A 13,827-nucleotide genomic window follows, 5' to 3' on the forward strand; every position below is an offset into this window, starting at 1 on the left:
AGCTGTTTTTTTGTACCTTGGTATTACTCCGAGATAAGACTCCAATTTTTTGGAGGGTTATTATACTACGAGATAAGTTATACAGCACTATAGCACTTTATATTAGTTTTTTCGGTATTCAAGTGTGAGTGTTTTTTGTTTTTTTTGTGTCCTTTTTTGTATACGTAGGGTGGTCTAGGGCGTTATTAGGGACGCCGACGTTGAGCGGGGGCGCCATGTCGTCAACAACTAGGGTGCCAACCTCCGCGGTTAGGAAGGGCCTTACTAGGGATAGATAGGGATTTATAGTTTTTTGCCCCTTTTGTATATATACCTTATTTACATATATAGAATATACAAGTGTATTTTCTCTGACCCTCTGGTATTGAGTGATTTCACATATGCTTGTTCTCTTTTAATCATTTAATTAAAAGTTTTATATTTTAGGGGTTTTCCCTTTTTTGTGCTCTCTGGTTTACTTCTGTATAACCCCCCACACACCATTGATTGGCTGCTTTCGGTGTAAACTGTGAATGGGCAAAAAGCATCCAATCAGTAGTGAAGGTGGGGTTATACGGAGCTGTTGACCAGGAGGCACGAGACACCTAGTCCTGTAGTGATAATCTGCTGATGATAAAACACTGATTTTATTGATAAACCGCATCACACTTCCCCTCTTAAGTCTGGGTCTCGGCTCTTATATCATGCTGCTCTCAGATTACGTAGCAAAACCCTTCTGACAGATTCTTTTTAATTCCTTCATGAAAGAATACAAGAAATAGAAAACTTCCCTGAGTTATTAGTTTATTCATCTGTGAGCTGAAAACAGTGCAGATTTCTCCACATATCCTGATAGTTCATTACAATGTGCAGGAAAAATGTACCAGTCGGGCACCCAGGTAGTGTAACTCACAGAGGATTGTCTAGACTGGATATTGTTAGGAGGAGAATACGTTTTCAGTGGCGCGGCAGAATCCTGTGCGACCTGACTATATATTCACCTCTTCCTGACAGAGACCTTGTGGAATGGGTCCTGCCTCTGTTCTGTGAGTGGGGGTCTTGGTGTTGGGATCCCTACTGATCACCTATCCAGTGACTAGATGATATTTTTTGCAGCGTGGAATACACTTTTCAGCTTTAATCTATTTGAATATTTACTAATGAGAGAACACAAAGCCTCATGTGTGTATTCTGTGGAGGTCTCTGACTCGTCGTATTCCAACAATGTTTCCCTATGTCCTTGTGTATAAATTGGTTCCGTAATTGGTCACCGCTGCGTCTCCAGCATGTAGTAACATTTGTTCACTTTACGTTACAGACTGAACCCTTCCAGAAGCCGGTGTTATTAGAGCAGCATCCTGATTATTCAGAATATATATTTAATCCTATGGATCTCAGTACATTAGAAAAGGTCAGTGTCTGCGTCCTACATGAACCACGTTGTATGGTCGGACCCTTGGCCACCGTTTTTCTCTTTTACCAGAAAAAATGAAACATTCTTTCCACTCCCTGAATGAAAGGATTTTGTGCTGTAATATAGCACGGACGACATTTCTTCCCAATAACATACATATATAAGATAGAGCTTTCCTTTTGTGTTATGGAGGGCTAGTCGTTAACAAGCTATTTCCCAGACCTCTCATGGCTGCTTCTTGTAGTTTGCGGAGAGCGGGAACGTTCTTGTTACCCAGATATTCTCTTATATGTACAGTGGTTGCTGTTTCTTTTGCAATTGTTATTGGTATATATCTCCATCCGTTAATTGCTTTTCTTTATTTTTTGCAGAATGTTAAAAAGAAAATGTATGGCTGCACAGAAGCCTTCCTAGCAGATGTCAAATGGATATTGCATAACTGCATCATATATAATGGGGGTAAGTGATGTTTATTGCCAAAGCTGCACCAAGACATAGCCTATTTTATGGTCCGGTACGCTGCAGACATCCGCAGGTTGAATTCACTCGTGTAGTTATTTTGTGCTCCCCCTTTGGTCTTGTACCTGAACAAGGACTGTACCCATAAACGACTCATTGAATAGTTTACTATGGATCAGCCTAAAATGTGTAGAGTATGGGAAGCTGTTGTGATTTCATTTTCCCCTTCACTACTGAGGCCCGAGGAACTCCCTCTTCTGGTGAAGAAAGGTAGTGAGCCTGATTGTCAAACACCTGGGGCTGATGATGATGACTGGCTGAGTGCAGTTAATGACTGGATATAAGGCTGCCGACGCCCTTCTGGCCTGCGGGTGATTTCTCTGTGGACTTCTAGGAAACCAGTCTGATTCCTGCTCATCTAAAGCTAAGATTTCTGCTTTGCCTTTTTGCATTAGTGTTTTGTTTTCCTTGCTTTTCTGGATTCTGCCATTCCCTGCTGGGGTGAGCTGAATCTCCTTTTGCCTGTTGCTCTGTCTTCAGAATATTCCTGAGTACTGACATAGCTTTTTGAAGCCTAGCGTCTTCAGGGCCTTTTTTACTGTCAGTTTGTTGGCTCTTATTTTCATAGGGTTTTTCACGGATTGCAGACAGCAGCCTTCCTGTCCTTTCCTATCTAAGCTAGCGTGGGCCCCATCTTTGCTCAGTCTATCTTTCTGTCTGTGTTTTGTTCTTTCTTCTTGCTTCACCGTCATTATATGTGGGGGGGCTGCCTTTTGCTTTGGGGTCTGCTCTGGGGCAGACCAGATTTCCCTTTCTGTCTTTAGGCTATGTAGTCCTCCGGCTGTGATCGAGGGGCCTAGGGCATCGTAGGAGCCCCCCACGGCTACTGCTAGTTGTGTTGATAGGTTCAGGGGTCTGCAATCCGATAGCTGCCAACTTCTCTGGTTTTCTGAACTTAGCTAGCATTTCTGTTTTTGCCTCCTACGGTGACTCAATCATAACAGGAAGCCTTTAACCACTACGTGCTAAGTTTAATACATGCTGTCTCTTAGACTAAGAAAACCATGAGTAAAGCACATGCAGGGTGTAGGTGTAGATGTACCTCTCTGCTGTCCAGAATCCCGGAGTGTCTATCAGCCATATCCTTCTTCTCCTCTCGCTTCCTCAAACTCAATGTCGACAAATCTGAACTGATCATCTTTCCCCCATCTCTCAGATCTTCCTTGCCTATCTATAACAATTGACGACATCACGCTTTCCCCCGTACCTGAAGTCCACTGCCCCGGAGTAACCCTTGTCTCTGCCCTGTCCGCACATCCAAGCTCTCTTCACCTCCTGCTGCCTCCAACTCAAAAATATTTCCAGAATCCGTCCCTTCCTCAACCCTCACTCTACTAAAATGCTTGTACATGCCCTCATCATCTCCCACCTCGACTAATGCAACAACCTTTTCTGTGGCCTCCCTGCTAACACCCTCGCACTTTTCCAGTCCATCCTTAACTCTGCCACCCAACTAATTCATCTCTCTCGCTACTCCTCCACTTCTCCCCTCTGCAAATCTCTTCACTGGCTCCCATTCCCTCAGCATATCCAATTCAAATTACTAATACTGACCTACAAGGCCATCTATAACCTGTCTCCGCCATATATCTCTGAACTAATCTCCCGATATCTTCCCTCACATAATCTCCGATCCTCTCAAGACCTTTCTGTCCTCCACACTTATTCGCTCCTCACCCAACTGCCTCCAAGACTCCTCCCGATTAGCCCCCATCCTCTGGAATTCTTTGCCCCAACACGTCTGACTATCAACCACAATCGGATCCTTCAGACGGAACCTGAAAACCCATCTCATCAAGAAAGCTTACAGCCTGCAATGATCCCCACTGCCTCCTCACCATCACTGGAGCTGCTGCAACCACCCAACCTACTGTCTCCTTCCCCACCATCCTGTGGATTGTAAGCCCGAAAGGGCAGGGTCCTCTCTCCCCTCTATATCAGTCTGTGATTGTTAGTTTGTTTACTGTAAAGGCTCCGTCACACTAAGCGATCTCGGTAGCGAGATCGCTGCTGAGTCACAACTTTTGTGATGTAACACAGTGATCTCATCAGCGAAATCGCTGTGTGTGACAGCGATCAGCGAGCGGCCCCCCTGCCGGGATCGCTGGAAGAAACCTCTGGACATTTCTTTGGTCGCTGGTCTCCCGCTGGCCAGCACGCATCGCTGTGTGTGACAGGCGGGAGACCAGCGATCAGGTGTAAAAAAAAAAATAATAAAAAAAATAAAAAATATAGTTATTCTCACCTTCCGACGTCCCGTTCAGCCATCCTGCCTCTCTCCATGCTCTGGTCCCAGTGATCCTTTGCACGAATGACCGCGAGACTTTGTTATCCCTCGAGACCGTGACATCTCGCGGTCATTCTCGCAAAGGATCACTGGGACCGGAGCGTGGCGAGAGGCAGGATGGCTGAACGGGACGTCGGAAGGTGAGAATAACTATATTTTTTATTTTGATTCTATTTTTTACAGGGATGGCCAGTGATGCCGGGCGCTCGGCATCGCTGTGCTGATCGCTGGTGAAGCTGTCTGTGTGACAGCTCACCAGCGATCACATAGCGACTTACTAGCGATCCTGACACCTTGATATCGGTGTCGGGATGGCTGGTAAGTTGCTTAGTGTGACGGGGCCTTAAGTGATATCTGTACTTTGTATGTTATCCCTTCTCATGTACAGCACCATGGAACCAATGGTGCTATATAAAAAAAAAATAATAGTAATAATAATGTGTCATGATAAAATGGTGAACTCTAAAGCCGCTGCTGGCTTTTAGGCATTCGGTTGCGGCAAAGGACACGTCTAGCAATTGTGAGAGCAATGTCTGGTTGTGTACTTTTCCAGCACAATGTTTTATGTATAGGATGACCTGTCTTGGAGCGCTGCTGGTGACTCTCCATAGGCAGAAATCCAAGGAGCGGCTGCCAGTAAGCGACTGTAGAGTTGGTGAAGTTACTAATAATCCCGTTGTGTAAATGTGTATTAATCCCTGTTTATCTGTAGTCTCCTCTGCTCGTATAAGCTTCTTATACTACATTCAGGTGTGTGGACAGTGATCAGCAAATGAAAAGTCTATAATGCCTTGCTCTGTTCTTCAGATGGTGGTACAGATTGTTATTATTCTAGACAACGATGGTAGTTGTACTGTCACAGCCTCACGTGAACGCTCCTCAACTGATCTAATGATGTTTCATTTGCTTTTTACACAGGAAATCACAAATTAACACAAACCGCAAAAGTAATAATCAAGATATGTGAACATGAGGTGAGAACGGAATGTGGTAACACGTGGGTGCCCTGTATTGTGTGTTATTCTTGTGCTTAGGGGGCTATTTGTTTTTGTTTTGGCACCCATTCTCTCAGTCCTACTGAAAAGCACAGCTTCCTTCCTGCCATGGAGCCGTGGCTCCAGAGTCTTGCCCTACTAGGATGCCTTTAGCAACAACGCTGGCCTACACTTTAGCCTATAGCTAATCCTCCCAGTACCCGACTCTCTCAGAATAGGTAAAATATTACACAGACATTTGTCTGAGATGGTTTAGTGAATCCTGCATTAAGCAAGGGTTTGGACTAGATGACCCAGGAGGTCTCTTCCAACTCTAACATTCTATGATCCTATGAGATCCTTCTGTTTCCCCAGGAGATGAACTGCTGCCAAACTTTCTGGCAGCTGTCTGTCTAAAGCCTCCCATTTTGATACAGGAGAGATATATATCTTTAACCACTTCCTGACATGAGACGTACTATCCCGTCCATGGAACCCGGGCCCCTATGCCCATGGACGGGATAGTACGTCTACCGCGATCAGCGGCGCCCATGTGGTGAGCGCCGCTGATCGCGGCCGGGTGTCAGCTGATTGTCACAGCTGACACCCGGCACAATGTGTCAGGGGCGGTCACGGACCGCCCCCGACACGTTAACCCCTTGCACACCGCGATCAAACATGATCGCGGTGTACCGGGAGTTAAAGGGAAGCATCGGCAGGGAGGGGGCTTCCTCCGTGCTTCCCTGAGCCCCCCACGGCAGCGCAATGTGCAGCGCTGCTGCCAGGGGCTCCTTTCCTGCAGGCCCCCGAATCCAAGATGGCGACGGGGGCCTTCGGGGGCCTGCAGGAAGCTGGCTTCCTCAGTGCCTGCAAAGCGCAGGCATGAGGAAGCCTTCTGCAGTGCCTGTGACAGATTGCTGATCTGTCACAGTGATCTGTCACAGGACAGTGATGTCCCACCTGGGACTATTTAATAAAGTAAAAAAAAAAATTAAAAAAAATGTGTTAAAATAAATTAAAAAAAATCGCCAAATAAATTAGAAGAAAAAAAAAAAATATTCCCCCAAATAAATCCATTTTTTAGAAATAAAAAAAAACAACAAAAACAATAAAAGTACACATATTAGGTATCGCCGTGTCCGTAACGACCCGCCCTATAAAACTGTCCCATTAGTTAACCCCTTTAGCGAACCCCTTAAAAAATAAAAATAAAAAACGAAGCAAAAAATGATTTATCATACCGCCAAACAAAAAGTGTAATAACGCGCGATCAAAAAGACGCATATAAATATCCATGATACCGCTGAAAACGTCATCTTGTCCCGCAAAAAACGAGCCGCCACACAGCATCATCCGCAAAAAAATAAAGTTTTAGCTCGCAGAATAAAGCGATGCAAAAATAATTATTTTTTATATAAAATAGTTTTCATTGCATAAAACCGACAAAACATAAAAAAACCCTAAATAACGTATCTCTGTAAGCGTACTGACCCGAAGAATAAAACCGCTTTATCAATTTTACCGCACGCGGAACGGTGTAAACGCACCCCCCCAAAAGAAATTCATGAAACGCTGGTTTTTGTTCATTCTGCGTCCCAAAAATCGGAATAAAAAGCGATCAAAAAATGTCACGTGCCTGAAAATGGTACCAATAAAAACGTCAACTCGTCCCGCAAAAAATAAGACCTCACATGACTCGGTGGGTCAAAATACAGAAAAATTAGAGCTCTCAGTATGTGGTGATGCAAAAACTATTTTTACAATAAAAAGCGTCTTTTAGCGTGTGACAGCTGCCAAGCATAAAAACCGCCATAAATAGTAAATCAAACCCCCCGTTATCACCCCCTTAGTTAGGGAAAAATAATAAAATAAAAAAAATGTATTTATTTCCATTAGGGTTAGGGCTAGGGTTAGGGCTGAGATTAGGGTTAGGAGTGTGTTGGGGTTCGGGTTGGAGTTAGAATTGGGGGTTTCCACCGTTTGGGCACATCAGGGGCTCTCCAAATGCAACATGGCGTCTGATCTCAATTCCAGCCAATTCTGAGTTGAAAAAGTCAAATGGTGCTCCTTCCCTTCCAAGCTCTGCCATGTGCCCAAACAGTGTTTTACCCCCACATGTAGGGTATCAGCCTACTCAGGACAAATTGCAAAACAATTTTTGGGGTCCAATTTCTCCTGTTACCCTTAGGAAAATAAAAAATTGGGGGCAAAAATATCATTTTTGTGGAAAAAAATGATTTTTTTATTTTCACGCCCGAGCGTTATAAACTTCTGTGAAGCACTTGGGGGTTCAAAGTGCTCACCACACATTTAGATAAGTTCCGTGGGGGGCCTAGTGTCGAAACTGGGGTCACTTGTGTGGAGTTTCAATAGTTTAGGTACATCAGGGGCTCTCCAAAGGCAACATGACACCCGCAGACCATTCCATCAAAGTCTGCATTCCAAAACGTCACTACTTCCCTTCCGAGCCTCGACGTGTGTCCGTACAGTAGTTTTCTCCCACATATGGGGCGTCAGCATACTCAGGACAAATTGGACAACAACTTTTGGGGTTCAATTTCTCCTGTTACCCTTGGGAAAATAAAAAAATTGGGGACTAATTGATCATGTTTGTGGAAAAAATACGATTTTTTTATTTTCATGCCCTGGCATTATAAACTTCTGTGAAGCCTTTGGGGGTTCAAAGTGCTCACCTCACATCTAGATAAGTTCCTTAGGGGGTCTAGTTTTCCAAATGGGGTCATTTGTGGGGGGGTTTCCACTGTTTTGGTACATTAGGGGCTCTCCAAAGGCAACATGACACCCGCAGACCATTCCATCAAAGTCTGCATTCCGAAACGTCACTACTTCCCTTCCGACCCCCGACGTGTGCCCATACAGTAGTTTTCTCCCACATATGGGGTATCAGCGTACTCAGGACAAATTGGACAACAACTTTTGGGGTCCAATTTCTCCTGGTACCCTTGGGAAAATAAAAAAATGGTGACTAAAAGATCATGTTTGTGGAAAAAATATGAATTTTTTATTTTCACGCCCGGGCGTTATAAACTTCTGTGAAGCACTGGGGGGTTCAAAGTGCTCACCACACATCTAGATAAGTTCCTTAGGGGGTCTAGTTTCCAAAATGGTGTCATTTGTGGGCGGTTTCCACTGTTTTGGTACATCAGGGGTTTTCCAATCGCGAAACGATGTCCGATCTCAATTCCAGCCAAAAACGTCAAATGGCGCTGCTTCCCTTCCGAGCTCTGCCATGCGCCCAAATAGTGGTTTACTCCCACATGTGGGGTATCCGCGTACTCAGGACAAATTTCACAATAACTTTTAGGGTCCTGTTACCCTTGGGAAAATTAAAAATTGGGGTGAAAAGATCATTTTTGTGGAAAAAATATGATTTTTTAATTGTACCGCTGTACGTTATAAACTTCTGTAAAGCCCTTGTGGGTTCAAAGTTCTCACCACATATCTAGATAAGTTCCTTGGGGGGGGTCTAGTTTCCAAAATGGGGTCACTTGTAGGGGGTTTCCACTGTTTAGGTACATCAGGGACTCTCCAAACGTGACATGGCGTCTGATCTGAATTCCAGCCAATTTTGCGTTGAAAAAGTCAAACGGCGCTCCTTCCATTCTGAGCTCTGCCATGCGCCGAAACAGTCGTTCCCCCCCCACATATCAGGTATCAGCGTACTCAGGACAAATTGCACAATAACTTTTGCAGTCCAATTTCTCCTGTTACCCTTGGTAAAATAAAAAAAATTGAACCTGAAGTATTTTTTTTGTGAAAAAAAGTTAGATGTTCATTTTTTTTTTTTTAAATATTCAAAAAAATTCCTGTGACGCACCTAAAGGGTTAATAAACTTCTTGAATGTGGTTTTGAGCACCTTAAGGGGTGCAGTTTTTAGAATGGTGTCACTTTTGGGTATTTTCTATCATATAGACCCCTCAAAGTGACCTCAAATGTGATGTGGTCCTAAAAATAAAATGGTGTTGTAAAAATGAGAAATCGCTGGTCAACTTTTAACCCTTATAACTTCCTAACAAAAAAAAATTTTGGTTCCAAAATTGTGCTGATGTAAAGTAAACATGTGGGAAATGTTAGTTATCAAGTTTTTTGTGTGCTGTATCTCTGTGATTTAAGGGCATAAAAATTCAAAGTTGGAAAATTGCGAAATTTTCAAAATTTTCGCCAAATTTCCGTTTTTCTCACAAATAAACGCAAGTTATTTGAATGAAATTTTACCACTAACATGAAATACAATATGTCACGAGAAAACAATGTCAGAATCACCGGGATCCATGGAAGCGTTCCAAAGTTATGACCTCATAAAGGTACAGTGGTCAGAATTGTAAAAATTGGCCCGGTTATGAACGTGCAAACCGCCCTTGGGGGTGAAGGGGTTAAACCGTACTAGCCAGTAGATAGAAAAATATTTAGAATTGAGAGTCCTCAGTGGTTGACTTGATAACTTTTTAGTGGCCGACTGAAAAGATGGTAACACATTGCAAGCTTTCGAGACTACTCAGGTCTCTTCATCAGTCTAGACTAAAGGTACTGTCACACTAAGCGATATCGCTAGCAATATCGCTATAACTTGTGACGTTATAGCGATATTGCTAGCGATATCGCTGTGTCTGATACTTACCTACGACCCACTCCCCCGCTGGTTATCGCTGATCGCGCGAGAACGTCCTGGACTGCTTCTCGTCGTCAGCTTCCTGCGGCGCTTCCTGTGGAGAGACGAGCGACGAGCGTGGAGCCAGGCGGGAGGACGTAGGATCGCCTAGTGTGACAGGTAAGTAGCGACCCCCGTCCCCAGCGATGTCGCTGGTGAGATCTGCCTGTGTGGCAGCTCACTAGCGACCACTTAGCGATGTACCAGCGATCCTGACCGCGTCATATCGCTGGTCGGGATCGCTGGTACATCGCTAAGTGTGACAGTACCTTAATACAAAATCTGAAGAATCACACATTTATGCACAAAACAGCGCAGAAATAACGCAATAGATAAGACAAGTGACGTGAAGCAGAATTGTCATTATGGGAGAGGGATAAACATAAATATTGGAACAGTTCATAGATAAGGAGTCTGAATGTTTTATTGTCCTCTGATTGGGGTCTGGTTCTATGTTGTGTGATGCCCCCAGAAGGTCGGAAGAGCAAATTCCTTAATTGATGTAAAAAGACATAAATCCATGCTGCACATTCATCCCCCCCCCCACTGAGTGTGTCAAAGGTTGTCATAAATTTATACTCGCAGACTCTCCTGTCTCTCTGAGACTTGAAGATACCTTTTAATACAAGTAATTTAATGTCCATCATGCTATGACCGGGGATACAAAAATGTTTTTCCACGGGTAGATCCATTCTTTTTTCTCATTGTGTGGCGATGAGAATTCATCCTTGTTCTCAGTTTTTGCCCAGTCTCCCTCACACACAGACCCCCAGTTGGACATTTAGTACAATTGATTAGGTACACCACATTAGATGTGATGCAGCTGAAAGTACCTGAGATCTTGGAGTCCTGATTTGAATTGGGGATCTTTATCTTGTCCGTGGTCATTATAAATGGACAGGATTTACATTTTTTCTTGTTGCAATGAAAGGTTCCTGCAGCTGTTGAGGAGGACAGAGAGCTTCTGACAATTGTGCTTCTTAAATTTGGGGGCTGCCTAAAACACAGCAGTGGGGGGGTCTGGAAATATGGATTGTGCATCTTTTTGCAGTAAAGGTTGTAATTTTCATGCAGCTCCCCTGAGCACCTCCCGATTTGGATTGTAGGTGACCATTAGAGGCACCTGGTTATTTTCATCTTTAGCTTTGTAATGTAGCAGGTGATTTCTTGATATTATGGTGGCTCTTTTAATTTGGTTTTGAATTGTTTTTGGATGGTAGCCCTGATTCAAAAAGGTCTTTCTGAGGCGACCAAGTTGTTTGTCTCTGTCCTTGGGGTTGGAACATATACGATTGTATATACTAGTGTATAAGCCGACCCCCCCCCCAATTTTGCCTCAAAAAAACTGGGAAAACTTATCGACTCGTGTATAAGCAGAGGGTGGAATCCATAGACTATGCCCCCATATGCTGCTCCATAGAATATGCCCCGATATGCTGCAAAAAAGAAAAGTGCCATAATCACTTCTCCTGGATCCATCGCCGCTGTCTGCCGCTTCTTGTGTCAGTGACTGTTCAGCCAGCAGAGGGGCGGCGTGCACTAACCACGTCACTGCGCCCCTTGCTGCCTAAACGTCACTAACACAGGATGCAGCAGAGACAGCGGTGAGCAGCAATGGACCGGGGGACAGGTGAATATCGCTATACTCACTCATCCTGCCGCGGTCTCTGCAGCCTCGCTTCTCCACTGTCTTCAGCGGTCACGTGGTACCGCTCATTACACTCATGAATATGTGCATATTCATAAGTGTAATAAGCGGTACCACGTGACCGCTGAAGACTGGAAGGGGGAGACAGTGGAGAAGCGAGGCTGCAGAGACCGCGGCAGGACAGGTAAGTATGATCTGACACTCCGCTCCCCCTCCCCCGCCAATCCCCAGGTATATGACCCGTGTATAAGCCGAGAGAGGTGTGTGTGTGTGTGTGTGTGTGTGTGTGTGTGTGTGTGTGTGTGTGTGTGTGTGTGTGTGTGTGGACTTTCAGCCCAGAAAATGGGCTGAAAATGTCGGCTTATACACGAGTATATACGGTATGTTGGACAATCGATTGGCTTCTGATACAGGGATGTCTCTATTTCATTGTTCTTTAGCTTAATGATGGTGTCTAAAAAGTTCATTTCAGTGCTGGAGTAGTTGAGTGTTAAGTTGATGGTGGGATGAAATTGATTAAACTGTTTGTGGAACGTCTTTAACCAGCTACATTCAGGACACAACTGACCTATTGAATAAACTAAGCAGAAGATCGACACGATCGGACAAAACTTTGGCCCGCAGCCCCCAATCCCCCTCTTAGCCACTCAGCCCTGTTCTGCAAAAGCCAGCTTCTTCACCATGACAGAAGATCAGCTCTCCACCCTTCTGTCAAGATCACACCTCACCACTTGTACCCTCGACCCACTCCCATCTCACTTCACCCCTAACTTGGCCACAGTCTTCATCCCATCTCTAACACACTTCTTCCACCTTTCACTTACAAATGGAGTCTTTCCCTCTTCATTCAAACATTCCTCAATCACACCCATCCTCAAAAAGCCCTCCCTTGACCCATCCTCTGTGTCTAACTATCGACCAATATCTCTTCTCCCTTACGCCTCAAAACTACTGGAACAGCATGTATATCTTGAACTGTCCTCCCACCTTTCCTCCTGTTCCCTCTTTGACCGGTTACAATCTGGCTTCAGACTGCATCACTCAACTGAAACTGCCCTAACTAAAGTCACTAGTGACTTACTAACCGCCAAGAGTAAGCGACACTACTGTCCTCCTCTTGGACCTGTCCTCTGCCTTCGAAACCGTAGACAATTCCCTCCTGCTACAGACTCTCTCATCTCTTGGCATCACAGACTTGGCCCTATCCTGGATCTCATCATACCTAACAGACCGAACATTTAGTGTCTCCCTCTCACAAACCACCTCCTCACTTCGCCCCCTGTCTGTCGGTGTTCCTCAAGGCTCTGTCCTAGGACCCCTAGTATTCTCCATCTACACCTTTGGCTTGGGACAGCTCATAGAATCCCACGGTTTGCAGTATAGCCTCTATGCCGATGACACGCAGATCTACCTATCTGGACCCAACCTCGCCTCCTTACTGACTGAAATCCCACAATGTCTGTCTGCTATCTCAGCCTTCTTCTCTGCTCGCTTTCTCAAACTGAACATGGACAAAACAGAATTCATCATCTTTCCCCCATCTCACTCTACCCCTCCACCAGACCTATCCATCAATGTCAATGGCTGCTCTCTTCCCCAGTCCCGCACACTCGGTGCCTTGGGGTGGTCCTTGACTCTGCGCTCTCTTTCAAACCACATATCCAAGCCCTCGCCTTCTCCTGCCGCCTCAAACTCAAAAATATTTCCCGGATCCGCTCATTCCTCAACCACAAAAACACTAGTGCATGCTCTTATCTCCCGCCTCGACTACTGCAACCTCCTACTCTCTGGCCTCCCCTCTAGCACTCTGGCTCCGCTCCAGTCCATCCTACACTCTGCTGCCCGACTAATCCACCTGTCTCCCCGCTATTTCCCAGCCTCCCCCCTATGCCTGGCCCTTCACTGGATTCCTATTGCCCAGAGGCTCCAATTCAAAACCCTAACCATGACATACAAAGCCATCCACAACCTGTCTTCTCCATACATCTGTGACATGGTCTCTAGGTACTGTGAGGTAGCGCTGTCATTCAAGGTTGGGGGACACTCGCTTGGCAGCCACACAATCAGATCCAGCTCGGGTTTTCATAAGCCATAACAGTCCATGAAGTTAATTTATCATAAACCACAGCAGCAATATACAACAGCGTAGCATCCATTATATAGCTTCACATTACAGCATAGCATCCATTAAACAGGCTATTTAGCCCCAGGGTTATCTCACCCACGTCAGGGTTCCCATATGGCTGTTTCTCCAGGCTGCAGACATCCACTCATTCCTCAGGGACGCTCAGACGCTGGCCGCCATTACACACACAGCTGCTCCACAGGCTGTTAGT

At 45.1% G+C, this 13,827-nt stretch overlaps 1 protein-coding gene across 13 annotated transcripts in view; it reads left to right on the plus strand.

The window, feature by feature from the left end:
• ZMYND8 (zinc finger MYND-type containing 8) overlaps positions 1-13,827 on the plus strand; it is a 137,943-nt gene that overhangs the window by 58,380 nt on the left and 65,736 nt on the right. For all 13 annotated transcript variants that reach the window (XM_073580550.1, XM_073580553.1, XM_073580554.1 and 10 more), the window contains 3 exons: positions 1,298-1,390; positions 1,765-1,852; positions 5,118-5,173. In XM_073580550.1, coding sequence (XP_073436651.1) covers positions 1,298-1,390; positions 1,765-1,852; positions 5,118-5,173 — 237 coding nt within the window. The remainder of the gene's footprint in view (positions 1-1,297; positions 1,391-1,764; positions 1,853-5,117; positions 5,174-13,827) is intronic.

This window comes from Dendrobates tinctorius, unplaced genomic scaffold, assembly GCF_039654945.1.
Source record: "Dendrobates tinctorius isolate UK_male_01 unplaced genomic scaffold, ASM3965494v1 ptg000065l, whole genome shotgun sequence".
Taxonomy (NCBI): domain Eukaryota; kingdom Metazoa; phylum Chordata; class Amphibia; order Anura; family Dendrobatidae; genus Dendrobates; species Dendrobates tinctorius.